The sequence below is a fragment of the Chiloscyllium plagiosum genome, chromosome 3 (assembly GCF_004010195.1).
Source record: "Chiloscyllium plagiosum isolate BGI_BamShark_2017 chromosome 3, ASM401019v2, whole genome shotgun sequence".
Classification (NCBI taxonomy): domain Eukaryota; kingdom Metazoa; phylum Chordata; class Chondrichthyes; order Orectolobiformes; family Hemiscylliidae; genus Chiloscyllium; species Chiloscyllium plagiosum.
Genome location: NC_057712.1, coordinates 1 through 27,994, shown reverse-complemented (window position 1 = coordinate 27,994; position 27,994 = coordinate 1). Strand labels below are relative to the sequence as shown.

At 42.2% G+C, this 27,994-nt stretch overlaps 1 protein-coding gene across 1 annotated transcript in view; it reads left to right on the top strand.

Annotated features, from left to right (window-relative positions):
- LOC122540277 (sterile alpha motif domain-containing protein 12-like) overlaps positions 1-27,988 on the top strand; it is a 45,954-nt gene extending 17,966 nt beyond the window's left edge. The window contains exons 4-5 of the mRNA XM_043675750.1: positions 21,559-21,699; positions 27,117-27,988. Of these exons, the coding sequence (XP_043531685.1) occupies positions 21,559-21,699; positions 27,117-27,127 (152 nt within the window). The 3' untranslated portion in view covers positions 27,128-27,988. The remainder of the gene's footprint in view (positions 1-21,558; positions 21,700-27,116) is intronic.
- Positions 27,989-27,994: the final 6 nt, after the last annotated feature.

Here is a 27,994-nt window from a genome sequence, read left to right as displayed (position 1 = left end):
ACAATTAAAATCCCCCCCATAATAATGTGCCGTGTTCTAAAAGCACTCAACTTAGAGAAAGCACTAATCAAAAATTTGAGGGGATGCGCCGGAGGACAGTAGACGTTTAAAATGCCATATTCCTCCCCATGTATCAGGGCTTTAAGTATCACAAACCGTCCCTGCTCATCTTTCACCTGCTCTAATAACGTGAACGGAAGATTTTTCTGGATAAGTTCCGCCAATCCTCTACTTTTAGTAATAAAGGATGAAAAGAATACCCGGTCATAACCCCCCTGTTGTAATTTCAGGTGTTCCCCATCATCAAGATGGGTTTCCTGCAACAAAGCGATATCAACCCTTTCCCTCTTAAGGCTAGAAAACACTTTTTTTCCTTTTAACAGGGGAGTGACTTCCCTTAATGTTCCAGGTGCACCATTTAATAAGACACTTAACCATATCCCCTTTCAGAGACCCTTGAACACCTGGGAAGGAGAACCCTGCTTACAAAGCATCGAGCATAAGTAAATAAAGATTCTCAGAGACGAAGAACTATACATACAAAAACGACTCTATCATAACTATAAACAACTATTACTACCAAAACACTACAAAAAAAAACTATAAAACCTTGAATGGAAGACTCTTCCCCCTGCCCATAGGGGGCACTCACCCTACCATCCCCTCCTTCACAGCTCCTTCAAATCCAGACTGTGCCACAGCCTTCGGCCAGGAAAAAAAAAAACAAGGAGATGATCCTTAAATCAACAGAAAAAAGAATAAATCAGGATGAGCACTCCACCCATCCCTAGCTTCATGTCACCCCTATTTGTGACTAAAAGAGAAACAGAAGAAACAAAAAAAAGGGGAGAGACAACGAAGAACATCCACAAAATTTCCCATCAGAAAATCCAGTTATTAAAAAAAAGGAACAACTTATTCCAAGGTCTTTTCACCCCCTTTCCATAAAGGAAATTATTAGGGAGAAAGAAAGGAATTTTTAAAAAAGGAAGGGAAAACATGGGGAAAGATAGGAAAGAGAACAAACATTAACTGTATTCTTCAGGCCAATCTATCTATTTTAAAGTAGATACAAAGCTTTTAGCTTTATCCACTGAGTCAAATGTATAAACTGAGTCCTCGTGGCTGAAATGGAGCACTGCGGGGTATCTCGTGGAGTACTGGATGCCCAGGTTCTTCAGCCTCTTTTTAACTTCATCGAAGGATTTCCTCTTTCGAATTACAGCTGCAGAGAAATCCTGGAAAAACATGATTTTTGACCCCTTGTGCAGCAGTGCCTGCAGATCTTTTTCCAGAGATCTGGAAGCTTCTGACTTTTTGCTTGTCCTTATATGAGTGGACGTGCACTAGGACCGAGCGGGGGCGCTGCACCGGCCCTGACTTGTGCACTGTAACCCGATAAGCCCTTTCCATCTGAAGCCTGCTGGACTCTGTGTGAAGGCCCAAAAACTTCAGCAGCCAGTTTTCAAAGAAACTCACTGGCAGCTAACCTTCTTCACCTTCAGGGAGCCCAACAATTCGGAGATTTATCCTCCAACCTCGATTTTCGAGGTCGTCGATATGGTCTCGCAAGGCCCGCACCTCTCGCTCCAGCACCTTGATACGACTGGATGCGGACTCCATTGCAGCTTCTGAGGCCTTAGTTCGACCCTCCAGCCTCTCCCCGAGGCCCTGAATCTCCTCATGCTTCTGCAGCACGGCTGCAATAGGTTGGACCTGGGCACGAATCTCCCCACGGATCTCCTCAGTCGCAGCCCCAACTTTCTGTGAGTCTATCAGGTGCCCGGGTGGTTCAGGAGAGGCTGCTGCTGCTGCAGGGGAGTGTCCTCCCTGCTGCTGTTTGCTTGTTCTTTTTCCCTTTGGCATCCCTCCCACTCCCAAATATTAACAAATATATGTTCTGTAAGGTTTTAAACTAATAATTCCACCACATAAGTTGGCTAGGGATGGCAAAAAACACCAGTATGCCTTGGCTGTTAGGCAGAGCTGTCCACAGCAGTTCTACAGAATCGCCACCATCTTGCCGAGTCCCTCTCCAGAGCTTTAACATCCTTCCTTAAATGAAGTGGCCAGCATTGAACACACTACTCCAAATGTGACCTGACCAATAATTGTAGAGGTGTAGCATTGCTTCCTTGCTTTTATACTCTCTTCCTCTATTTAGAAACTCAAGAATCCCATAAGCCTTCTTTACTGTTTCAATTTGCCTGGCCACCTTCAGAGAATAATGCATGTAAGCCCCGAGGTCCCTCTGCTCCTGTACTCCTCTCCAATTTGTACCATTGACCCTGTATTGTCTCTCTGTATTTCTTCTACCAAAATGCATTACCTCACATTTCTCTGCATTAAAACGCATCTGCCAGGTATCTCAACATTTGGCCAACTAGCCACTGTCCTTCTGAAGTTACACAGTGTCATTTTCAGAACTCACTACTTTCTCTAGCTTAATGTCATCTGCAAATATACAGATTGCTACATGTTAAAACTAATCGCCTTATAAAACTTGCCCTGCACACACAGTGTGTTGTGGGTGAAGGAAAAGATTCAAGGCATTTCAATGATCCCTGCCCCTAGGGTTTGCTGAATTGATCCTTTTGGCTTGTTAGGACTTCCTGTTCCTTGACCTTCTTTCTTTGCGTAATTTCTCTTGCTTGCAGGAGGAAGAGGGTGACTGGTTCACAACTTATCAAGTATGTGACCTGTTGGCTAAAAGCCATAGCTGATAGCAACAAATGGGGGAAAAGAAAACTGGCTTTCTTCCAACTGAGGCATTTTATACTTCAAAAGAAAGGACAGTAGCTTCCCTTTCCAGAGGACTAATGACTTCAAACCAAACTTTCACACCACGAAGCTATTCAGCTCCTTGGGAGCCAATCATAGATTTTTCACAAGTGGAAAGTCTTTGTCATTGGACTGTGGCATAGTGAGCAATTGTTAACATGTCATTTTGTACACTAAAATAAAGCAAGAAACTGTGGATGCTGGAAGCCTGAAACAAAAACAAAAATTGCTGGAGATACTCAACAGGTCTGGTAGCTTCTGTGGGAAGAAAGCAGAGTTAACGTTTTGAATCTGGTGACTCTTCATCAGAACTGTTAGCAGTTAGGAAAACGTGATAGTTAAGCTGAAGCCACAATAATGGGGAGTTGTAGATGGAATCCAAAGAGAGAGATGTGAGAGTGGTATGTTAACGAGGTTACGGGTGCTGGCAGTTTCTGTTGCAGGTTTGCTACTGTGCTCCAGCGAGCCTCTGCAACCAGTAAGAACACCATCTCATTTTCTGCTTGGGGTCCCTGCAGCCCCTAGGATGCAACACTGATTTCAGAAACTTTGGAATCCTATTCCATCTTCCATGCTTTTTAACCACTCCAAATCTGGTTCTGTTGTGACATGGAAACAAAAAGAGAAAATGTGGAAAATCTCAGCAGGTCTGGCAGCATTTGTAAGGAGAGAAAAGAGCTGACATTTTGAGTCTAACTGACCCTTTGTCAAAGCTTTGACAAAGGGTCAGTTAGACTTGAAACGTCAACTCTTTTCTCTCTTTACAGATGCTGCCAGAGCTGCTGAGATTTTCCAGCATTTTCTCTTTTTGTTTTCAGATTCCAGCATCCGCAGTAATTTGCTTTTATCCTGTTGTGACATGGATTGCTTTTAACACTGTCACCCATTCTCCAATATTCCTTGACACATTATCATGTTATATGGGTTGCATCAGTAGAGCCTACCCGTTTTCTACTGCTCTTAATTCTTATTATTGTGGGTAGAACTGGTTTTGAGGAAGGTAAAACCAATGACTGCAGATGCTGGAAACCAGATTCTGGATCAGTGGTGCTGGAAGAGCACAGCAATTCAGGCAGCATCCGAGGACAGGCAAAATCGACGTTTCGGGCAAAAGCCCTTCATCAGGAATAAAGGCAGAGAGACTGAAGCGTGGAAAGATAAGCTAGAGGAGGGTGGGGTGGGGATAGAGTAGCATAGAATACAATAGGTCAGTGGGGAAGGAGATGAGACCTGACCAGGTAGTCACGGGGGGAACGGTCTTTGCGGAAGGCGGAGAGGGGTGGGGAGGGAAATATATCCCTGGTGGTGGGGTCTGTTTGGAGGCGGAGAGGGGTGGGGAGGGAAATATATCCCTGGTGGTGGGGTCTGTTTGGAGGCGGAGAGGGGTGGGGAGGGAAATATATCCCTGGTGGTGGGGTCTGTTTGGAGGCGGAGAGGGGTGGGGAGGGAAATATATCCCTGGTGGTGGGGTCTGTTTGGAGGCGGAGAGGGGTGGGGAGGGAAATATATCCCTGGTGGTGGGGTCTGTTTGGAGGCGGAGAGGGGTGGGGAGGGAAATATATCCCTGGTGGTGGGGTCTGTTTGGAGGCGGAGAGGGGTGGGGAGGGAAATATATCCCTGGTGGTGGGGTCTGTTTGGAGGTGGCGGAAATGTCGGCGGATGATCGGCGGTTTTGAGGAAGGTCATTTAACCGAAGCGTTAACTCTGATTGTTCTCCACAAATGATGCCAGACCTGCTGAGCTTTTCCAGTAATTTCTATTTTTGTCTTTCATTTACAGCATCTGCAGTCCTGTAGCATGGGGACCCGGGTTTGATTCCAGCCTTGGCTGACTGTCTGTGTGGAGTTTGCACATTCTCTCCATGTCTGCATGGATTTCCTCTGGGTGCTCCGGTTTCTCCCCACAATCCAAATATGTGCAAGTTAGGGTGGATTGGCTGTGCTAAATTGCCCGTGCTGTTTGGAGGGGGGGGTGGGTGTGTAGGTTAGGTGCATTAGTTAGGGGTAAATATAGCATAATAGAGTAGGGGATTGAGTCTGGGTGGGTTACTCTTCAGAGGGTTGGTGTGGACCTGTTGTGCCAAAGGGCCTGTTTTCACACTGTAAGGATTCTGTGAAATTTTGGTTTTGGCTTTTCTCTGTCCTGGCCTGGTTGAATAAATAACAACGTAAACAGTGCTTAGTAATCAGTAGCCGAGAAAATGCACAACAGGTCAGGCAACATCCGATGAGCAGGCATAAGCCCTTCACCAGGAATCAGTAACATGCTTTTCAAAAAGAGCAGTAAGTCTTTACACAACGCTTGGTTTTCAGAACAGTCCTATTCCCATTTCAATTGTCATCAGTGATGCAGAAAAATATAAAGATCTAGTCCTTACAATACAGCTTATTATTGAAATATGATATATTGGGGAAGGCTGATATACAAAGGGACTCTGGTGTATTCGTGCACGGGTTAAAAACAAGCCTATAAGTGAAGCAAGCAAGTGAAATGATATGTTGGCCTTCTTTGCTAGAGAGGTTCAGCACATAAGTGATTTCTGCATAGATCTCATACTTGCTGCAGAGGATGTGCAGTGAAGGTTCAACAGACTGATTCCTGGGGTGGCAGATTTGTTATATGAAGAAAGATTAGGGCAACTCGGCCTGTTTTCACTGGAGTTTACATGAATGAGAGAGAATCTCATTAAATACTTTGACAATTCTAGATGGACTGAATTCAGGAATGACGTTTTCCCCTGTCTGTCATGATCCAGAACCTGTGGTCACAGTTTCAAGAAACTTGGATTGAGATAAGAAGTTTCTTCATTCAAAGAGTGGTGAATCTGTGGAATTTTCTACTACAGAATGCTGTGGAAGTGAAGTAACTACCACAAGAAAGAAATAGATTTCTAAACCATATCAACTAATCTGATTGTGCAAAGCATTCAACACAGTGTCCAATGTTAGGTGTGATTCTGCAATCGGACAATATTTGCTGGATAAACCAGAGTATGCAAAGAATTACACTGACAACAATTTTGGATTGTTGGTTGGTCTTGCAGATTAAGCACTTGCATGTACTATAAGATACATACATTAATAGACTGGGCGCTTCTTTGCAGACAGAAAGGACACATGCAGTTTCAAGTCAACGTAATAGATCACAGTCATTTGCTGGTTCATTTCTCTGACTAATGTTCTAACCAATCAATGTGAGCCCACCTGGTTTAAAATTGGAACAAAACCTGGCAGTTATCAGTCAATCACCAATAACCAATGCATTTTCCATAGCACTCCCTCTATGAATCAGAGTGCACTTTCAACTAATTAGCACTCTTAATTGTTGCAGCATAAATGTTGGTTTTCTTTATTGGTATTGTTAAGAATTGATGTAATGAGTGCCAGACTAAAACCTCTGACAAAATATGCCTTTATTTCCTCCGGTTACTGGTTAGGTTTCAGGTCTAGTTCTGAAGAAGGGTCACGAGACCCAAAAAGTTAATTTGGATTTCTTTCCAGAAATACTGCCAGACCTGCTGAGATTTTCCAGCAATTTCTGTTTTTATTTGGAATTTGAACTTGCCATTTATTTTTGACCATTCCCCTAAGGTCAAGGTCTAATATCTTCTGTGCGTGCATGTGGGGCATGTGTAGTCAAATGATTCCCATTCTCATTTATGGACAGGTACTTGGCAGTCTGAGAGAATTTCAATTGTGATTGATATGTAAGTTGTATCAGGGAGTCCAAGGTTCATCATAACTTTAGAAGAGCAGTGAAAACCCTGATGACATAAGCAACACATATTTTCTGATTTCCTCCGCTTCTTTCATCATAGTCTGTGAGCAATGTGGAATTGGGTGCAAGATGTGTATCTTTTTAACTCTGGCTATAAAGCAAATGTTCTTCCTTGGAATGCAAGGTAATGAGTTTGGGTGGTAGAACATGTGATGATACAACGTATCTGATGTGAAATATCAGATCCCCTGATATGTGGTACATTTTAAAATATTGACAATATGAGGATGGTCCAGGTAAGAAGTGTTGAAGTACAACACCAACATGGTCTCATTGGTGCAGTTGGCTCATAGAGCTGAATGGCCTTCTCCTGTTTTTATCTCTCGTTATTGTGATGAAGATTCATAATTCATTATTATTTGGGAATTTATATTTTAAAGTGAAGGAAAAATGGATTTTGGTTTTTAGTTCTATGAAGGTCTTTTTCTGACAATTAGAAAGTAATTTTGAACATTGAGTTAAAAACAGCATTTACATAAAGTCATATGGTTTTAACTAATAACCAACAAGCCACCTAGAGAAATCAATTGCTAAGTTGTTTACTGACTTGAGTTTTACAACCAGCAGAAGAGAGAGCCAGAAGCAAATTCATTAAGAGAGAAGAGACGTAACAATAAAGTTGCAGTTATTAGGAATTTCCAAGTAGTCAGGTCTGGGGAGTATTCCTAACTCAGTGAAAAGAGTGCTTCAGAAACAAAAGTTGTGGAGTTGTCAAAGAGGAAAACTACCTCGAAGCCTGTTGAACTGAGTGAGGAGTTTGTTTTAAGAGTTTAGGGAGAGATTTTGAAGAAACTAAGAAAACAGTATCTTGTGAATGTGAAGAAATTTGCTAAAAAGAAACTGGTTACCGCTGTGCTAGTTGACTCCTCGCTGAGGTTTGAGTGTCTCTGAGGCTATTACTGAGATAAAATGAATGAATGTTTCTTTCTGATGTTTGTAATGAAATTATTCTGATAGTGCTCATATAGTTCATGATTTTCTTTTGCTAAAAATACATTGGCAGCCTTTTGTAAATATGTTTAGTATCTGATCTCCTCTAATCTAAGTTATGATCTACCAACCCAAATTTTACTCTGCGATCTGACCAATATTATCATCAGCTTAGATCCTAATAAGATCATGTTCTTACATTTGTTATGTTGAAATTGCTGACTAGCCACAGCTTATTTTGGCAGCAGTTAGACCATTTGCACCAATAGTTACTAGTGGTGTACCACAAGGATCTGTTTTGGGGCTACTGCTATTTATCATTTTTATAAATGACCTGGATGAGAGGGTAGAAGGAAAGGTTAGTAAATTTGCAGATGACAGGTGGAGTTGTGGGAAGTGCCAAAGGATGTTGCAAGTTACAGAGAGACATAGCTGCAGACTGAGAGGTGGCAAATGGAGTTTAATGTGGAAAAGTGTGAGCTGATTCACTTTGGAAGGAGTAACAGGAATACAGAGTACTGGACTAATGGTAAGACTCTTGGCAGTGTGGATAAGCAGAGAGTTCTCTGTGTCCATGTACATAGATCCCTGAAAGTTGCCTCCCAAGTTTATAAGGCTCTTAAGAAGTCATACAGTGTGTTAGTTTTTATTGGTTGAGAAATTGGGTTTTGGAGCCATGAAGTCATGTTGCAGCTATAGAAAACTCTGGTGCAGCTGCACTTGGAGTATTGCGTGAAGTTCTGGTTGCCACATTATAGGAAGGATGTGAAGGCATTGGCAAGAGTGCAGAGGAGATTTACCAGGATGTTGCCTGGTAAGGATGGAAGGTCTTATGTGGAAAGGCTGAGGGACTTGAGGCTGCTTTTGTTAGAGAGAAGGTAGTTAAGAGGTGACTTAATAGAGACATACAAGATGATCAGGGGATTAGATGGAGTGGACAGTGAGAGCCTTTTTCCTTGGATAGTGATGGCTGGCAAAAGGGATATAGCTTTAAGACATTTTGACACCATACTAGGTAACATCGTCAGTGAGCCTCCGGTGAAGCACTGGTGGTATGTCCCGCTTTCTATTTATGCGTTTAGTTTTCTTTGGGTGGTTGATATAATTTCCGGTTCTTTTTCTCAGAGTATGGTCCAAATCGAAATGTTTGTTGATGGAGTTCTGGTTGGAATGCCACGCTTCAAGGAATTCTCGTGTGTGCCTCCGTTTGGCTTGTCCTACGATGGATGTGTTGTCCCAGTCAAAGTGATGTCCTTCTTCATCTGTATTTAAGGATACTAGTGAGAGTGGGTCATTCTTTTTGTGGATAGTTAATGTTCATGTAACCTGGTGGCTAGTTTTCTGCCTGTTTGTCCGATGTAGTGTTCGTTACAGTCCTTGCAAGGTATTTTGAAAATGACATTTGTCTTGCTTGTTTGTATAGGGTCTTTTTAAATTCATTAGCCGCTGTTTAATGTGTTGGTAGGTTTGTGGGCTACCATGATGCTAAGAGGTCTGAGTACTGTGGACATCATTTCTGAGGTGCCTTTGATGTGGGGTAAAGTGGCTAGGATTTCTGGGCACTTTGTGTCTGCTTGTTTGGGTTTATTGCTGAGACATTGGCGGACTGTGTTTATTGAGTACCCATTCTTCTTGAATATGCTGCATAGGTTTTCCTCTTCTGCTGTTTGTAGTTCTTCGGTGCTGCAGTGTGTGGTGGCTCATTTAAATAATGTCCTAATGTAGCTTCATCTGTGGGTGTCGGAATGATTGTTTCTGTAGTTCAGTATTTGGTCAGTATGTGTTGTTTTCCTGTAGACGTAGGTTTGAAGTTCCCCATTGATTGTTCGCTCTGCTGTGACATTTAGGAATGACAGTTTGTTATTGTTCTCGTTTTTCTTTTGTGAATTTAATGCCAGTGAGAATATTATTGATGGTGTTGCAGGTTTCCTCTAAATTGTTTTGTTTGGTGATGACAAAGGTGTCATCCACATAACGGACTCAAAGTTTGGGCTGGTTGATTGGGAGAGCTGTTTGTTCATCAGCTGTTTGCTGATGAAGTTGGCGCTGTCTGATGTTTGTGTCTTTGGTTCTTCTGGTAGTGTAGTCAGTGTTTCTTTGGCCAGGTTGATGTTAATGGATGCAAACAGAGCTGTTATGTCAAAGGAGACTATTATTTCATCCTCTTCTATCTTGGTTTATTTGGAGTTCAGGAGTTCCTGGTGGAGTGAATGGAGTGGTGTAACTTTTCTAATAAGTGTTTTAGTCTTTGGTGGAATTCCTTGGGTAGTCTGTATGTTGTTGTTTCAGGTGGTGAGTCTATGGGTGTGGGGGGCCCTGCTGGTGTGTGTACTTTAGGTAATCCGGACTACCCAACTGCGGATTACCTGAAGTACACAAACTAGGAGGCACCCCACCCCCACCTCCCCATGCCCATAAACTCATTACCTGGAACACCAACATAGCCAAGGAATTACACCAAAGACTGAAACACTTAGCAGAAGACTCATGCCACTCCATTCACTTCATGCAGGAATTCCCGAACACCATCAAAGACACTAAGAAGAGAATGAAATAATGGTCTCCTTTGGCATAACAGCGCTGTTCACATTCATTAAAATCAACCTGACCAAAGAAACACTGACTATACTACTAAAAGAACCAAGGACACAAACACCAGATAGCGTCAACTTCATCAGCAAAGGTAGCAGCGTCAAGCTAGTGGATCTATGCCTTACCACCCACTTTACATTCAATGACAAGACCTACAAACAAATCAATGGAACACCCGTGGGATTATCAATATCAGGAGACCCAGCAGAGGCAGTAATGCAGAGACTTGAACAAACAGCTCTGCCAACAATCCAACCCAAACTTTGGATCTGCTACGTGGATGACACTTTTGTCATCACCAAACAAAACAAATTAGAGGAAACCTACAACACCATCAATAATATCCTCACTGGCATTAAATTCACAAAAGAAGAGAACAACAATAAACTGCCATTACTAGATGTCACAGTAGAGCAAACAGTCCATGGGGAATTTCAAACCTGCGTCTACAGGAAAACAACACACGCAGACCAAATACTGAACTACAGAAGCAATCATGGCAACACCCACAAATGAAGCTGCATTAGGACATCATTTCAATGAGCCACCACACACTGCAGCATTGAGGAACCACGAAGAGAAGAGCAATGCCACCAGGATACATGAACATCAACTAGCCACAAAAAGACATGACCCACTATCACTAGAATCCTTACGTACAGATGAAGAAGGGCACCACTTTGACTGGGACAACACATCCATCCTAGGACAAACCAAAGAGAGAGACACATGAGAATTCCTTGAATCATGGTATTCCAACTGGAACTCCATCAATAAATACATTGATTTGGACCCCATCTACATTCCTCTAACAAGAAAAACCGGAAATGATATCACCCACCCAAAGAAAGCTAAACACATATATAGAAATTGGGGCATACCACTGGTGCTTCATTGGAGGCTCACTGATGATGTTACCTAGTACGGTGATGAAATGTCTCAAAAGAAACCTTCCAGCTCAACAAGCAAACTTACATCCAGAACCTCAACCTGAGCTACAAATCTTTTCAAAAATCACTAACTTAGCTTTAACTTGAGGGGTGATAGATGTCGGACAGATGTCAGAGGTAGGTTCTTTGCTCAGACAGTAGTAAGTGCATGGAATGCCATGTCTGCAACAGGAGTAGACTTGCCAACTTTAAGAGCATTTAATTGGAGATGGGATAAATATATGGATGATGATGGAATAATGTAGGTTAGAGGGACTTCAGATTGGTTTCACAAGTCGGCACATCTTTGAGTGCTGAAAGGCCTGTCCTGCGCTGCTATGTTTTATGTTCTTAAAATACCTGTTTGTAGTGCAGATAAGCATGCTTTGTCAGTAATTATTTAATAAACTTCGAACATAGTGTAAACATTACAACCTCCTCATTCACCAAATGTAGAAATTCAGATATAAATTTGTCAACCACAGTGTTTTATTGGAGTTTTTAAGACTATATTGATCTGTATTAATGTGTGTTGGGACTTTGCATTCATCAGTGATTACTCAGAATATTGACTCTCAGTGAGACATACCAAACCTGTTCATGCATTTCATCCAAGATCTGCTTCGATGTTGTTTTCTCTTTCCAGAATATGCCCTTTTGCAGTGACAGCTGTTTGGGCCTGAATTCTTCTCATGCAGTTATTGAGATTGATCAAGTTGATCATGATGACTGATTTTTGTTTTTATATGTATCTTTTCCATACAAGCATGATCATGTTATGCATTATTTTAGCAGGCAGCCTGTAAGAAGAAAACAACAGACAGAGTCGTGAGTTCATGGAATGCCCTGCCACTAGCAGTGGTGGACTCTCCCTCTTTATGGGCATTTAAGCGGGCATTGGATAGGCATATGAAGGATAGTGGGCTAGTGTAGGTTAGGTGGGCTTGGATCGGCGCAACATCGAGGGCCAAAGGGCCTGTACTGCGCTGTATTCTTCTATGTTCTATATCTCTTGCTAGCATCATTTGTGCAATACTTGAACATGCTAGTTCATGCTTGAGTCATGAAGTAATTTAAAAATCACTATGTCATGACACATACTCAGTTTGGTTTTATTGAAAATATTCCTGAAGCATTCCTGAAGAAGGGCTTATGCCCGAAACGTCGATTTTCCTGTTCCTTGGATGCTGCCTGACCTGCTGCGCTTTTCCAGCAACACATTTTTCAGCTTTATTGAAAATATACATGGTAGTGGGAGTTTCTTCAGGAGTGCCTGAACCATGAGGAATGGGGAACAACAATGACTTTTAAAAAGCAATAAGTACATAATGAAGTAAATCTGGTAATAGGATGATGTGGAGGAGCTGGTGTTAAACTGGGGTGGACAAAGTTTAAAAAAATCACACAACACAATGTTATAATCCAACAGGTTTATTTGGAAGCACTAGCTTTCAGAGCGCTGCTCCTTCAGGTAGTTAAGAAGCAGCAACCTGAAAGCTGGTACTTCCAATTAAACCCATTGGACTATAACCTGGTGTTGTCATTTTTAACATGGTAATAGGATGAAGAGGTGGTACCCCAGTTGAAGTTGATTGATTTATATTTTCTCAGGCCGAGAAATCTATCCACTGTCATCACAGTTTTGTTACACTGTGTAGCTGCCATCATCTCTAAACCTAGTGTTGACAACTAGGCAAAATACAAAGTCTGGTGGTTGAGGACAGCATGCAGATGCAGCACAGATTTTTTTAATACTGCTTCCAAACAGCAGTTGATGATACATAGAACATTACAACGCATTACATGTTGCATTGACCAATGAAACCAATCAGAAGCCCATCTAACCTACACTATTCCATTATCATCTATATGTTTATTCAATGACCAATTAAATGCCTTTCGAGTTGGTGAGTCCACTACTGTGGCAGGCAGGGCGTTCCACACCCTTACTATTCTCTGAGTAAAGAACCTATCTCTGACCCTATCTATCGCCCCTCAATTTAAATCTATGTCCCCTTTTGCTAGCCATCACCATCCAAGGAAAAAATCTCTGTGTCCACCCTATCTAATCCTCTGATCATCTTGTATGTTTCTCTTTAGTCACCTCTTAACCTTCTTCTCTCAAATGAAAACAGCCTCAAGTCTCTCAGCCTTTCCTTAAAAGACTTTCCCACCATACCAAGCAACATCCTAGTAAATCTCCTCTGCACCCTTTCGAATGCTTCCACATCCTTCCTAAAATGTGGTGACCAGAACTGTACACAATATTCCAAGTACTTTCCCATTAGCAAAATACAAATTTAGTCCTACAGGTTGCATTTGAACTAATGTGAATTTCTAAGATTAAACTTTGCACAAATCCTGAATGCTGTTGTGATTGGTCATCACTGACAGCCAATTCCTCTTGTCTCAATTGCAACTCTGTCTTTTACCGAAGTACACAGGCTTTTGTTTGATTGGGAATGGTTTTGGGTTAGATAATGGACCACGTATTGCGGTTGACAAGTTTAGACTTCACTTTAGATTTTATCGTCACGCATATTCAAGTACAGTGAAAAGTGTACAAAGTCTTGATTCACTGGCACCATGTTAGTTTACAAAAGACAAGATTAAAACAGAAGCAGAGGGGGGGATTCGCGATGGTGGTAACCCAGTAGGTCTGAAAATGCTGAGCTCTGCCCAGGACCCAGGACAAAATGGGGACTTACCCTCCCCTCACTTTTTAAATTATTAAAAATAGCTTTTTCCTAACTGCTATAATCATTTTGCACCAAATTTTAGCAGTTTGGTACATTCTAAAATTACTGAAGATAAAGGATCACGAAGTTTGCAACAGGCGGGACCCCCCACCCCCGCAGCAACAGATGTGTCTGCGGTCGCCCCGGGGGCCCTACCTGCAGAGGCAAGCCTGATCTTGCAGTTTGTCAAGCTCCGAGAGAAGATTGATGCTTCGATTGAGGAGACCCGGTCCAGGTGGGAGTCGAGAAACTCGGGCAGCGTGTTGGAGGGTGTGGAGCAATGAGCCTCCGAGACCACTGCTGACTCTTCCGTGGGTCAAGTCTGGGCTCTAGAATGTCAAGTCCTGGCCTTGGAAGGGCAGATTGATGACCTCGAAAATTGAGGTCGTCAAGAATATTCGGTTGCTGGGCCTTCCCGAATGGGAAGGAGGAAGGCCAGCTTGATGACTTTTTGGAGCAACGGTTCCCACAACTGCTGAAGCTGGAGTCTGAGTTAGGCTGGGTTGGGTGCGTGTTGAGTGGGCCCACTGGGTTGCTGTGTGCAAGCCCAGGTCGTATCGGCGCTCCTGCCCGGTTCTAGTATGATTTCAGCATTACAGGGACAAGCAAATGCTGCTGGAGGCCTCCAGAGCTTTGGGGAAGGATCCTGAAGCCATGGTATACAAGGGATCCAAAATAATGCTGTTCCAGGACTTCTCTCCAGTTGTGGTATGCAAGAGGAAGGTGTTTGACGCGGTAAAGAAGCATCTGAGGGATTTAAATATTCAGTACTCCATGAGATACCCGGCAACGCTGCGCTTCAGTCACGGAGAGTCTGTGTATAACTTCGGATCGCCAGAAAAAGCAAAAGAATTTTTGGATGCTCTCAAATAGACTGAAGGATTTGAACTACATGGGCAATTATTTTATTTTACCTCTTTATTTCCTCCTCCTCCTTCCCCCTCTCTCTTTTTCATCCTTCCTTGGGGGGTTTCTTTCTCTTAACTCTTATTTATAACTTGCTTGGTTTATCTGGTTTTTGGGTTTTTTTGAGTTTTCCTTTAATATTTGCTGGGATTATAATTTTATATATTTTATTGCATGTTGCTTTGTTAAGAATGCTGAGATAATAATATGGAGGGGCAGGTTGGTTGCCCACTTCTAATTCTTGCATTATAAGACATTAGTATTTGTTTATCTTACATTGCGAAGTCTGGGCTGAGGGCACAGCTCTTGCTGGGAGGTGTTATGGTGGGATTATTGGATGATAGGAGTGCCCCCTGTGGTCAAGGGGGAAAGTCTCCTTTTAATTATGTCTTATGTTATTATTTCTTAGGAGTAGTTCTTGTAAGTCTTGATTTAGTTGTTTCACAAGTTGTATTTTTAAATTTATGTGGATTGTTTATGGTCTCTACTCAATGCTCTTTGGGTGGGATTCTTCCTACTGGGGGGGGGGTCTTGGACTTTCTTGAACTATCATGGCTAGTCATTCATTAAACGGTGCACCTGGAATGTCAAAGTGAGTCACTCGTCAATTAAAAGGAAAAAGATACTATCAAGTCTTAAAAAAGAGAAGGTTGATTTAGGCCTTTTACAGGAAACACACCGACTTGATAAGGAACATTTGAAGCTGCAGCAGGAGGATTTGGTCAGGTGTTCTTTTCATCTTTTCATTCGAAAAGTAAGGGAGTGGCCGTTCTTATCCAGAAGAATCTTCCATTCCAAATGTTAAGCCAGATCAAAGACAAGTCCGGACAGTTTATAATGCTTAAAGCCGTAATGTATGGAGAGGAGTACGGAATTTTGAATGTGTATTGCCCCCCCAGCACATCTTTTTAAATTCGTAACAGATGTGCTCTCCAAGTTGATGGCCCTTGGGGTGCGTCACATAATTATAGGGGGAGATTTTAATTGTATAATCGATCCCGAGGTGGACAGGATACCTGGGAGCTTTGTGGGCATAGCTCTGAGATCTAGGCAGTTGATTGATCTGAAGAGGGAGTTGGGACTGGTAGATGTGTGAAGGTGTTTTCACCCTGAGGGTAGAGATTTTACTTTTTATTCTAAAAAGTAAAGTGCCATACCAGAATCGATTTTTTTTTTGTCCTTTCAACCTTTCTGAATTTGATATTGTCTTGACCATGCAGCAGTGCTCAGGGAACCTCGATTATCCGAATGAGGTGGGTGGGCACTATTTCGTTCGGATAATCAGTTATTCGGTTAATTGATCAAATGCCTTTGCTCTAGACTCCCCGTTCAGGAGACTGGTGCCCCCCGCCTGACCCCAACCCCATCCAGCACTGCCCCCCCCCACCACCGCCCCCCCCAGGGCAGCCGGACTGGACACCAACAATAAGACTGCTGTTGCTGCCTTTGTGGGGTAAGTTTCTAAATAGCACGTGTGTGTGCACGTGAGCGCACACATACGCACGTACACACGCGCGCGCACAAATTTTTACTGCAACTTTTTGGCAGGTTCCACCTCCGCCCTGTAAAGGACAATGTTAGTCAGATTATCTGGGCAATGAGGGTTTAGGGTACACCCCCCTATAGAACTCCAGGTTAAAGTGTGGGGAAAGAGAGAGTATGGGAGGTCAGTCATTTGGAGACAGTGCCTGTTTAAACATGTCTTTGATGTAATGTTTCTATTGGGACCTCGAAATCTCCTTCGGATAATCCAATTTTCAGATAATTGGTATTCAGATAATCGAGGTTCCTCTGTATATGAAGGTCAAGACTAATGGCAACAAGATGCGTTCCCGACATTAGCATATGGACCCTTTTCTATTGAAGGATAGTAAGTTCATAAAAAACTACTCGCAGGAATTTAAAACTTTCTGGGGTATCAATTCGAGTACAACCAGTAACCCATCGGTGATGTGGGAGACTGCTCAGGCATATGTGCGCGGCTTGATTATCTCACATTCTGCGACCCAGAAAAGACAAAAGGGAGAACAACAGCATCTGCTTGAGGCTCACCTGAAGGCAGCTGAGTCAACGTATGTAGATAGGCCATCCATTACTAAGTTACAGTGGATTACAGTCCTCAGGGCGACTTTGAATACCGCACTTAAACAGCAAAGAGGGAGATACTAGGTGCAAAGCAGAGATTATTTGAGCAAGGCGATAAGCCAGGCAGGTATCTATCGTATCTTGCCAGAAAGACAAAGGCTCCCCAATTCATTACATCTATTAGAGAAGGTGCTGGTACTTTGACTTGTGATCCTAAAATGATCAATGCAGCTTTTAGAAAGTTCTGTTTTGAGCTGTATCAGTCAGAGGGCTGTGAGGATACAGCAAGGAAGATGGAGTATGGTCCTTTCAAGCTTAACCTCGGAGCAGGTGTCTCTTTTGAACGACCCCCCGACAACTCAGGAGGTGCAGGAGGCGGTGAGGCAACTCCAGAGTGGTAAAGCGCCCAGGCCAGACAGATTTCAGGTTGAGTTCTAAAAAGAGTTTATAGATGAATTGGCCAGACCACTTATAGATATGTATAACTATTCATATAGTCAGGGTAGTCTTCCACCCTCTCTAAGAGAAGCAAATATCTCTCTCATTCTTAAGAAAGAAAAAGCCCCAGATGACTGTACTTCGTACAGACCTATATTCTTATTGAATGTGGACTTTAAAATCCTCTCAAAAATGCTGGCATTAAGATTGGAGAGGGTTTACCATTTATTATAAAAGAGGATCAGACGGGGTTTATTAAGGATCGCAGATCTACTATAATATCAGAAGAGTATTATACATGGTACAAGTCTGCCAGCAAAGAGCGATACCGGGTTTAGTCATCTCCCGAGATGCAGAGAAAGCATTTGACCGGGTGGAATGGCCATTTTTTCATATACTATGGAGCGGTTTGGCATTGGAGAGGTCTTTATCAAGTAGGTCGCAGTATTATATAACCACCCTAGAGCAGTGGTGATTACTAACGGCATAAGATCGGATAGCTTTAGTGTTGGCAGAGGTTGTCGTCAAGGATGCCCTCTCTCACCACTACTATTTACACTAGTGATCGAACTGCTGGTGGAAGCTATCCAAACTGACCCCAATACAACAGCCCCAGAGGTAGGATCGGGTAAGCATAACATCACTCTTTATGCAGATGACGTCCTTCTTTTCTTAAATGATCCATCGATATCTGTGCCCTGCTTAATTCAAGTGGTTAATTTATTTGGTATGTTTTCAGGGTACAAAATTAACTTTACGAAGTCAGAGGCCATGCCACTAGGGGGTCTTACCAGCAAATCCAATTTTGCAGATTGATCCCGCTTCCCCTTTCTGTGGTCACTGGGAGGTTTTCTCTATTTAGGTATTTTAATTACCCTGGTATTTGGTCAGCTATATAAAGCTAATTATATGCATTTATTAGAGTAAATAAGGCAGGACCTCCAATGTTGGAAAGATCTCCCCATATCCTGGCTGGGAAGAATAGCTTTGATCAAGATGAATATTCTCCCTAGCCTATTATACCCCATGAAAATGCTTCCCCTGATGTTGCCGAGACAGGCGCTGCGTAAGCTTTATAGTTGTCTCAGCTCCTTTATTTGGAATCGTACACAGCCCCTTATTAAATTAGATAAGTTGCAGCTCCCATAAGTAAGGGGAGGTCTAGATTTTCTGGATTTTAAGAAGTACCATATCATATGTGACTGATGGGGTCTCTTGTGATCCACAATCAATTTGGCTGGATATCGAGGCTTCCCAAGCAAAATGCCCCCTCATCAATCTATTATTTATGGATGAGATGAGAAATATCACGGATTATTGTAAAAACCCGATTGTACTAAACGCAATCAAAGCTTGGAGGATGATACAACAGGGTGAGGGTAATTTACAAAAATCCTCCTCTTTTACTCCTATAGTAGGAATGTTGGGATTTCAGCCAGACTTGACAGATGTTGGATTTAAAATTTGGGAGTCCAGAGACATCTCCTGTTTGGGAGATCTGTGCGATGGGGAGACCATGATGTCTTTCAAACAGCTGCGTCAAAAGTTCGGGTTGCCTCGCAAGGACCTTTTTCGATATTTTCAAGTGCGAGACTTTGTACAAAAAGAGACCACATTGATGACTAATCCTTACAAATCAGATATGGAAAGGAGAGTGCTTCGGCCAATGGGTACACCCTCCGTCAGCACTCTATACCACTTGCTAGGTAATAAGGTATTGAAGGACACAGAAGGGTTATATAAAACCTAGATTCAAGAGTTAGGGATGGAAATCTCCTTAAAGATGAGGGAGGATATCTGGGAAAATGCCAGGAAGATCTCTATCTGTAATAGAACCCAGGCTATTCAATTGAAGACACTTCATAGGGCTCATATAGCACCAGAGCAGCTTGCAAAGTTTAAGGCAGAGGCGTCCCCAATGTACCCTAAATGTAAAGTAGAAGTTGGTACTCTCACTTATTGTTTGTGGATATGCCATAAGATTCGTAGATACTGGGACGGTGTAGCGAATGCCTTGGTAAAGATTTTTGGAATGGAGATTGGGTTGGACCCAGTGTCCCTCTTTTTAGGCTTTCCTAATCTTCTGTCTCCAGGTGCATAAACTCCAGAAACTGTTACTGTCCTCTCCTTTTGTTCAAGGAAAAACATGTTGGCAAGTTAGGTAACGGAAAGTCCCCCAGGATTTTTGAATTGGCATAGGATAGTTATGGAACATATTCCCCTGGACTTCCTTACAAATATGGTGTACCAAAAAACGGAATTATTTTATAGAACATGACGGCCCTTTTTGAACTACGCCAATGCATACTATTTAGGGTGTCTCTTTATCCGTGAGGATGATGTTTGTTGTTTCGGGGGCCTTTGGGAGGAAGAATCCCGTATAAATACAGGTCTTGTTATGACTTGATATAATTTTATTTAGAATGCTTATTTATTTATTTACCTTTTTTCTCTTTTTTTTATGTTAGTTATGTACTATACTAGTTTTTATATATACAGTCTTCTTTCTTGTATCTTATTTTGTGTTTTCGTAGTTTGTAGAGTAGATTAGTAGTTAGTTTTCTTAATTTATATTGATGCTGTTATTATATTGTAAAGTGGTTACACTATTTTGTAGTAATTTTGTAAAAAATCCCAAAAACCTTTTTCTTCTCAATAAAAATATTTACATAAAAAAACAGAAACAAATGTAACAGCCAATAGAAAAGCAAGTGCCCACCCCTGCCATGATTCCTTGTTGCCACAAAAACAAAGCCACAAAGTTGATCCCTCAGTCTACAAATACTCAGGTGCCCAAAACCATGAAATCCCTACAGTGTGGAAGCAGGCCATTCAGCCCATCAAGTTCACTCCTACCCTCTGAAGAGCATCCTACCCAGATTCACTCCCCTGCCCTATCCATGTAACCCTACATTTTCCATGGCTAATCCACTTAGCCTGTGCATCTCTGGATACTATGCACAATTTAGCATGGCCAATTTTGGGACTGTGGGAGGAAGCAAGAGCACCCTGAGGAAACTCGCGCGGACATGGGGAGAACGCGACCGCAGCTGGAATGGCACCACCTATGCTATCAGATACCTGAGCCCAGCCCTGGCCTGGAACCACACTGCTGCCACTGGAACCATGTCGCCATTCTTTGGCGCAAACATGACTCCATGGTGTTGTTGCTGACATGAATCTGCTGAAGCTGCATGGTCCTGAAATGGACTCAAACTTGATGCTGTGCCCACCATGCTGAAGCACCTGGCACCACCTCCTGGTTTATGTTGCTGCTGCTGCCATCTCCTGCAACTACTATTTTGGTTTATTGTTGGCAATAGTAGACTAAGGGGCCAGGTATTTACTTTAACCATGACTGATATCCACTCCACATGGCTAAACTTCAGATGAAATCAGAGTAGTCAAAGTTTCCATGTTGTCATGTTCTGAAAGGGACACTTCTGGGCCTGACAAGAATGATAGATTTTGTATTACCTTTCTGCCCTTTCAAATCATCTCATTTCGCGTGAAGAGTATCACAGGAAATATATTTATTAATGTGTGTATAATTCCTTCTTTGTGTAGGCACTAACAGGTTTGAAAAGAGCTGAATAAATTTAGAACTGTTAAACTGCACAAGATGATCATTTAGATCATTCATGCAAGGCTACTGCAAGTGAAAGTCAAAGGGCAATTATGATTTAAAACCCTGGATGACATATTCTGGTGAATGTGGGTGATTCAACTTCACTCAGATGAAAGTCATGTGGAAGATAAATAATTTAATGTCATATGTTTTCCTGTTTGAATTGCAACTAGGATTGACACTAATCAATTATTAATCCTGTTTCTGAACAATGAGTCATCTTGATAATTCAACAGAATTTAACTTGCTTTTCAGATTTAGTCTGGAACTGAATGATCTTTGTACTGGAAAAGCCTAATGTTCATTACTGCTGAGTTCAAATTGTATCACCATAATTTGAATTGGTTCAGAATACAAATTGCATATTTTTTTGCCTGAGGTTTGCACTTTATTTGTTTATACGCAACTCATTGCCAACATGTTAATTTTTTTTGCAACAGCATATTTGTAAAATGCCTAGAATCCTGATTAAGCTAATATTAACATTTTTAGCCAATAATTAGCAAATATAATTGTTTTTACATGACATGTTTCTAAGAAAAATGTTGAACAAAGTTTGCAGCTTGTTTTTAAAAACAAGTTTATTATATTGATTTTCGATGGAATTAATGAAACTTCTGTCATTAATTAATACAAATTCTATCAAAATGCTTGCAGGGTAATGAATGAGTTGTAATCAGGTTTAGTTTCCTATGTAACACTCTCTAAGATGTCATTTATAAATAAGTAAAACCATCTAAACCATTATCAACAGGACGTGCTTTGTTGAGACTCACTGCTGCAAAGTTGAAACAAATGGGCATTGCTCAGGAGAGCCATCGTCAATCCTTGCTGAAGGAAATACTGCAACTGCATATACAAGATGATGTGGAAAGTCTTATTTCTGCCTTTGCAGGTATAATTAAATCAGAACTTCAAATGTAACATTTTTTTTCTTTCTTCGTTACAATAAATTAAAGCATCACCAACAAATATTTTGTGCATGGGTGTAAGAATGAGATTGTGTAAGTATGCTTGCTGATGCTTTTAATTAGATTTTTAATCACTTACTTGTAGCATATCCATGCTCTGTTCTGCTTTTGTTGCATCAATTAAGTTTCTGATTAATGGTCATCCCAGGTTGTTGTTAATAGGAGAAGCAGCAAAAGTATTCCTGTGTCAATGGAGGTGATTAGACTGTAATGTCGTAAATGATCATTATCTGGTACTTACGTGGGAAAAATGATAAATGCCATTTATTAATCTAAGCCTGAATGGTGACTAGGTTATGCTGCATGTGGAGATAGACTGCTTCAGTATCTGAGGAGTTGCTGATGAAACTGAACACTATCTAATTAATCATCTGTTGATGGATGAGGCAACTGAAGTTGACTGTGCCTAGGCTGCCTTGAGAACCTTTAGCAGCAATGCCCTGGGGCTCAGATATAGCAGCATTGACGACCAACCTTATCTATGCTCTCCAAAGTTCCTTTTTAGGTTTCCCCTTGCACATTCTGTGCATGACTGTGTGCAGTTTGCACATTCTCCCCATGTCTGCGTGAGTTTCCTTGGGTGCTCCTGTTTCCTCCAACAGTCCAAAGATGCACTACTTAGGTGGATTGGCCATGTTAAATTACCCACAGTGTCCAGGGATGGGTAGGTGAAGTGTATTAACCATGGGAAATGCAGGATTACAGGAATAGGGCATGGAGATGAGTCTGGGTGGGAGGTTTGGTGTGGACCTGTTAGGCCAAATGGCCTGTTTGCACACTGAAGGGATTCTAAGACATTCAGTACTCCTCTATGGCATCTATTGTTTTGAGCCTTCCATATGTGTCATAAGCCTTCCTTTTTCTCTTTATCTCATCTTCTTTATCCTTTTATATTCAGGATTCACTGGATTTGTTGATTCCATGCTTTATTGTAACATGGTGGCCTTATACTCTTGGTATTTCCTTCTTGAATGCTCCCACTAACACAGATTAATTAAAAGTATCTTCTCCCAGTCCATTCTGGTCAAAGCATGCCTGATCTTATTAAAATTGGCTCTCTCCTAGTTCAGAACTTCGATTTCAGGCCCTTCCTTCTTTTTGTTAACAATCTTGAATCTAATGGAGTTATGGCTGCTGACTGCAAAATGCTCCCCCCGTTGATAATTCAGTCACTCGTCTGGCTTCTTTACCTAAAATTAACATGAGATGTTGGATGTAGGTTTGCTCACTGAGCTGGAAGGTTTGTTTTCAGATGTTTCATCACTATACTAGGTAACATCATCAGTGAGCTTCCAGATGAAGCAGTGGCGGCATGGCCCGCTTTCTATTTGTGTGTTTAGGTTTCCTTGAGTCGGTGATGTCATTTCCTGTGTTGATGTCATGTCCGGTAGTGATGTTATTTCCTGTTCCTTTTCTCGGGGATGGGGGGAAATCAGGAAATGATGTCATCAAGGAATCTGTCACCACAGGAAATTACATCGCCAACCCAAGGAAACCTAAGCACATAAATAGAAAGCAGGCTGTGCCACCAGTGCTTCATCCAGAGGCTCACTGATGATGTTACCTAGTATGGTGACAATATGTCTGAAAACAAACCTACCAGCTCCGCAAGCAAACCTACATCCAGAACCTCAACCTGAGCTACAAATCTTCTTGAAACTTGTTAACATGAGATGTTGTTGACAAATTGCCTGGTAGACTGTGGGTAACTTTCTAAGTGTTGCCTCATTTGTAATGAAATAAAGTTATCATAATTGTTCTAACCAAATGATCATGTATCCAAATCCTTTTCTTCTGTATTTTTATAAGTTTGTTCAGTAGTATCTGTTCATTGCTAATGGTTCTTGTGATAGGATTAGGGTTAGTTGTTATCGGGTTAAGGATTGGTTGGGGTAAGTTTCTGTTAGGGTCAGGGCTAAGGTTAGGGCTGGGTGTTAAGGTTAGTCTCACCTTCAATGGTAGAGAGGGTACGGGTTAGGATGAGGTCTGTGGTAGGGTTAGAGTAGAGTTAAGATTAGTGTTAGAAGTTGGGTTTGATTCAGGGTTGGGTGGGGTTAGAATCCGATGGGATAAGGGGTTTGAGGTTAGGGGTAATGAGAATGAGAAGCAAGAGAGACAGGAAGAAATGGGTCGAGAAACACAGGTGAAGATACCGAGACTGAGAAACAAAGTGGGCCACTGAGGAGGACCTGAAAATATTTTGGAAAAAGTCGGCTCAATCACGATGGGGAACAAGAGACGGGGAAACAGTGTGGTGAAACAGAAACTGAGAAATAGAAGGGGAGCAACCGAGTGGGTCTCTGAAAAGTAACTGAGTTGGTTTCTGGGAGAAATTTGCTCTGTCATCTCCACTAAGAAGGATTGTGAAAGTCCTAGTGGCAAAGAATGGTGTAGCATGTAAAATGTTGGTGGTTTTAGATCGGCAAAACAACAAGGGCAGTCACGTCTGCATGAAGTACCAGAGGGTAGCAGTCATAGAGTTATAGAGGTGTACAACATGGAAACAGACCTTTCGGTCCAACCTGTCCACGCCGATCAGATATCCCAATCCAGTCTAGTCCCACCTGCCAGCAACCGGCCCTTTTCCCTCCAAACCCTTCCTATTCATATACCCATCTAAATGCCTCTTAAATGTTGCAATTGTACCAGCCTCCACCACATCCTCTGACAGCTCATTCCATACACGCACCACCCTCTGCATGAAAACGTTGCCCCATTAGGCCTCTTCTATATCTTTCCCCTCTCACCCTAAACCTATGCCCTCTAGCTCTGGACTCACCAAATCCAGGAAAAAGACTTTGTCTATTTATCCTATCCATACCCCTCATAATTTTGTAAACCACTATAAGGTTGCCCCTCAGCCTCTGACGCTCCAGGGAAAACAGCCCCAGCCTACTCAGCCTCTCCCTGTAGCTCGAATCCTCCAACCCTGACAACATCCTTGTAAATCTTTTCTGAACCCTTTCAAATTTCACAACATCTTTCCGATAGGAAGGAGACCAGAATTGCACGCAGTATTCCAACAGTGGCCTAACCAGTGTCCTGTACAGTACCATTAAGTGTATAAGTCCTGCTAAGATTTGTTTTCCCAAAATGCAGCACCTCGCATTTATCGGAATTAAACTCCATCTGCCACTTCTCAGCCCATTGGCCCATCTGGTCGAGATCCTGTTGTAATCTGAGGTAACCCTCTTCGCTATCCACTACACCTCCAATTTTGGTGTCATCTGCAAACTTACTAACTGTACCTCTTATGCTCGCATCCAAATCATCTATGTAAATGACAAAACATAGAGGGCCCAGCACAGATCCTTGTGGCACTCCACTGGTTATAGGCCTCCAGTTTGAAAAACAACCCTCCATCACCTTCTACCTTTGAGCCAGTTCTGTATCCAAGTGGCTAGTTCTCCCTTTATTCCATGAGATCTAAAATTGCTAATCAGTCTCCCATGGGGAAACCTTGTCGAACTCCTGAAGTCCATATAGATCACATCGACTGCTCTGCCCTCATCAATCTTCTTCGTTACTTCTTCAAAAAACTCAATCAAGTTTGTGAGACATGATTTCCCACACACAAAGCCATGTTGACTATCCCTAATCAGTCCTTGCCTTTCCAAATACATGTATATCCTGTCCCTCAGGATTCCCTCCGACAACTTGCCCACCACAGAGGTCAGGCTCACCGGTCTATAGTTCCCTGACTTGTCTTTACCACCCTTCTTAAACAGTGGCACCACGTTTGCCAACCTCCAGTCTTCCGGCACCTCATCTGTGACTATCGATGATACAAATATCTCAGCAAGAGGCTCAGCAATCACTTCTCCAGCTTCCTACAGAGTTCTTGGGTACACCTGATCAGGTCCTGGGGATTTATCCACCTTTAATCATTTCAAGACATCGAGCACTTCCTCCTCTGTAATCTGGACATTTTGCAAGATATCACCATCTATTTCCTTACAGTCTATATCTTCCATATCCTTTTCCACAGTAAATACTGATGCAAAATATTCATTTAGTATCTCTCCCATTTTCTGTGGCTCCACACAAAGGCCGTCTTACTGATCTTTGAGAGGCCGTATTCTCTCCCTAGGTCCCCTTTAGTCCTTAATATATTTGTAAAAACCCTTTAGATTCCCCTTAATTCTATTTGCCAATGCTATCTCATGTCCCCTTTTTGCCCTCCTGATTTCCCGCTTTAGTATACTCCTACTTCCTTTTTACTCTTTGAACAACATGTGGGTGATTTGGAGCAGTGGATCTCCTCACTCCACACCGTATAAAAAGAAGTTTCTGGGACAGTTGTAACAGAGAGTGGTCACTCTACATCACGACAGGCAGGCAAGGAGTTCAGAGATAACAAGAGTGTGGGTGACCATTTATTGAAAGGAAAGGAGACAGCAGCTCCCAGAAATCCAGAACTTATTGGAGCTGTCTAACAGGTTTGAAATTTTAGATGCCTATTCAGTAAGCAACACGACTGAGTCAGGGTGGATAACTTGACGGAAAACACTGAACTATAGTAGCTGAGGCTACTCTGGAAAAAGAGACAGAGGATAGTAGGCAGATTAGTAAGGAATATTTCAAGGGATAGATAATCTAGTTTGCAGTCGAGATCGTGGGTCCCATATGGTTTGTTGCCTCCCAGGTGCAAGGTTATAGGACATATGGAAAGATTAGATAAACTTCTGAAAAGGGAGGGTGAACAATGAGTGGTAGTAGTTATTCACACTCTCATTAGTACTAGTGGTACTAGAGTGATAGTAGTTCATGTGGGAAGCAACAACATAGGATAGCTTAGAGGTCTTGCAGGATCAGTTTCAGGAGTTGGAGAGGAGATTAAAATGCAGGATCTCCAGGGTAATAATTTCAGAAATACTACCTGTGCCTCAAGCTCCACCATTTAGGCAAAGACGGATCAGGGAGGTAACATGTTTGGCAGGAAGGGGCTTAGAATTTTGCAACATTATGGATCATTCTTGGGAAATGAGAAAGCTATTTGGAAGAGATGGGCTTTACCTGAACAGAAAAGGAACTGTATCTAGCTGCGCAAATCACAAGTGTTGTGGAGGGTGACTTTAAAACTGAGATTGGGGGTGTGGGTTGGCTAATAAGCCTAGTTTTGGAAGTAGCAGAGGAGGCATAAAATTGAAAATGGTGCATGGAGAAAAGGAATTGAGGGAAGGCTTGAGTGTTGACAGTGAACTGAGAAATAATCACCTTCTAAGGGCAAAGAAGAGATAAGGACAGGATTAAGTTGGATGAATGTAATTGCATGGAGTTTACTGAACAAAATTGCTCCCTCCCTCATGAGCTCAATGCATTTTATGCTTGCTTTGAACAGAATGTCAGTGAAATGATGTCACCTGCCCAGACAGCTGACGCAGATGTCTAATCAGCATTTTTGAGAGTGAAGCCCACGGAAAATGACTGGCCCAAATGGAGTCCCTAGCTGTGCACTCAGATCCTACGCATACCAGCTAGTGGGAGTATTCACTGACATATTTAATCTTTCCTTACTATGATCCGATGTCCCCACCTGCTTCAAGAAGACCACCATCATCCTGGTGCCAAAGAAAACTTAGAGTGTGTTTCAGTGACTACTGTCCAATGGTTCTGATCTCAATTATGAAGTGCTTCAAGAGGTTAGTCATGTTTCACATCAATTCTAGCCTCCCAGCCTGCCTTGATCCCTTGCAACTCACCTCCTGTCACAACAGGTCCATGGCAGATTCCATCACCTTGGAACATCCCATAACAAGGATACCTACATTAGGCTCCTATTCACTGACTACAGTTTCACCTTCAACACCATAATTCCAACCAAACTAATCTCCAAACTCCAAGACCGAGGTTTCTGCTCTGCCCTCTGCATCTGGATCCTCAATTTCTTGACCCACAGACTGCAATCAGTAAGAATAGGCACCACTTCTTCCACAATATTCCTCAATACTGGCGCCCTGCAAAGCTGCTTACTCGGCCCCTTACTATACTCCCTATACACTCCTGACTGTATAGCCAAGTTTCATCCTAACTATCTAGAAGTTCGCTGACGACACCACTGTCGTAGACTGGATCTCAAACAAAAACAAGACAGAATACAGGAAAAGGTAGAGTACTTAGTGTCATGGTGGAAAGATAATGAGCTGTCCCTCAACATCAGCAAAATGAAAGTGCTGGTCATTGACTTCAGAAAGCAAGGTGGAGGGAACACTCCTGTCT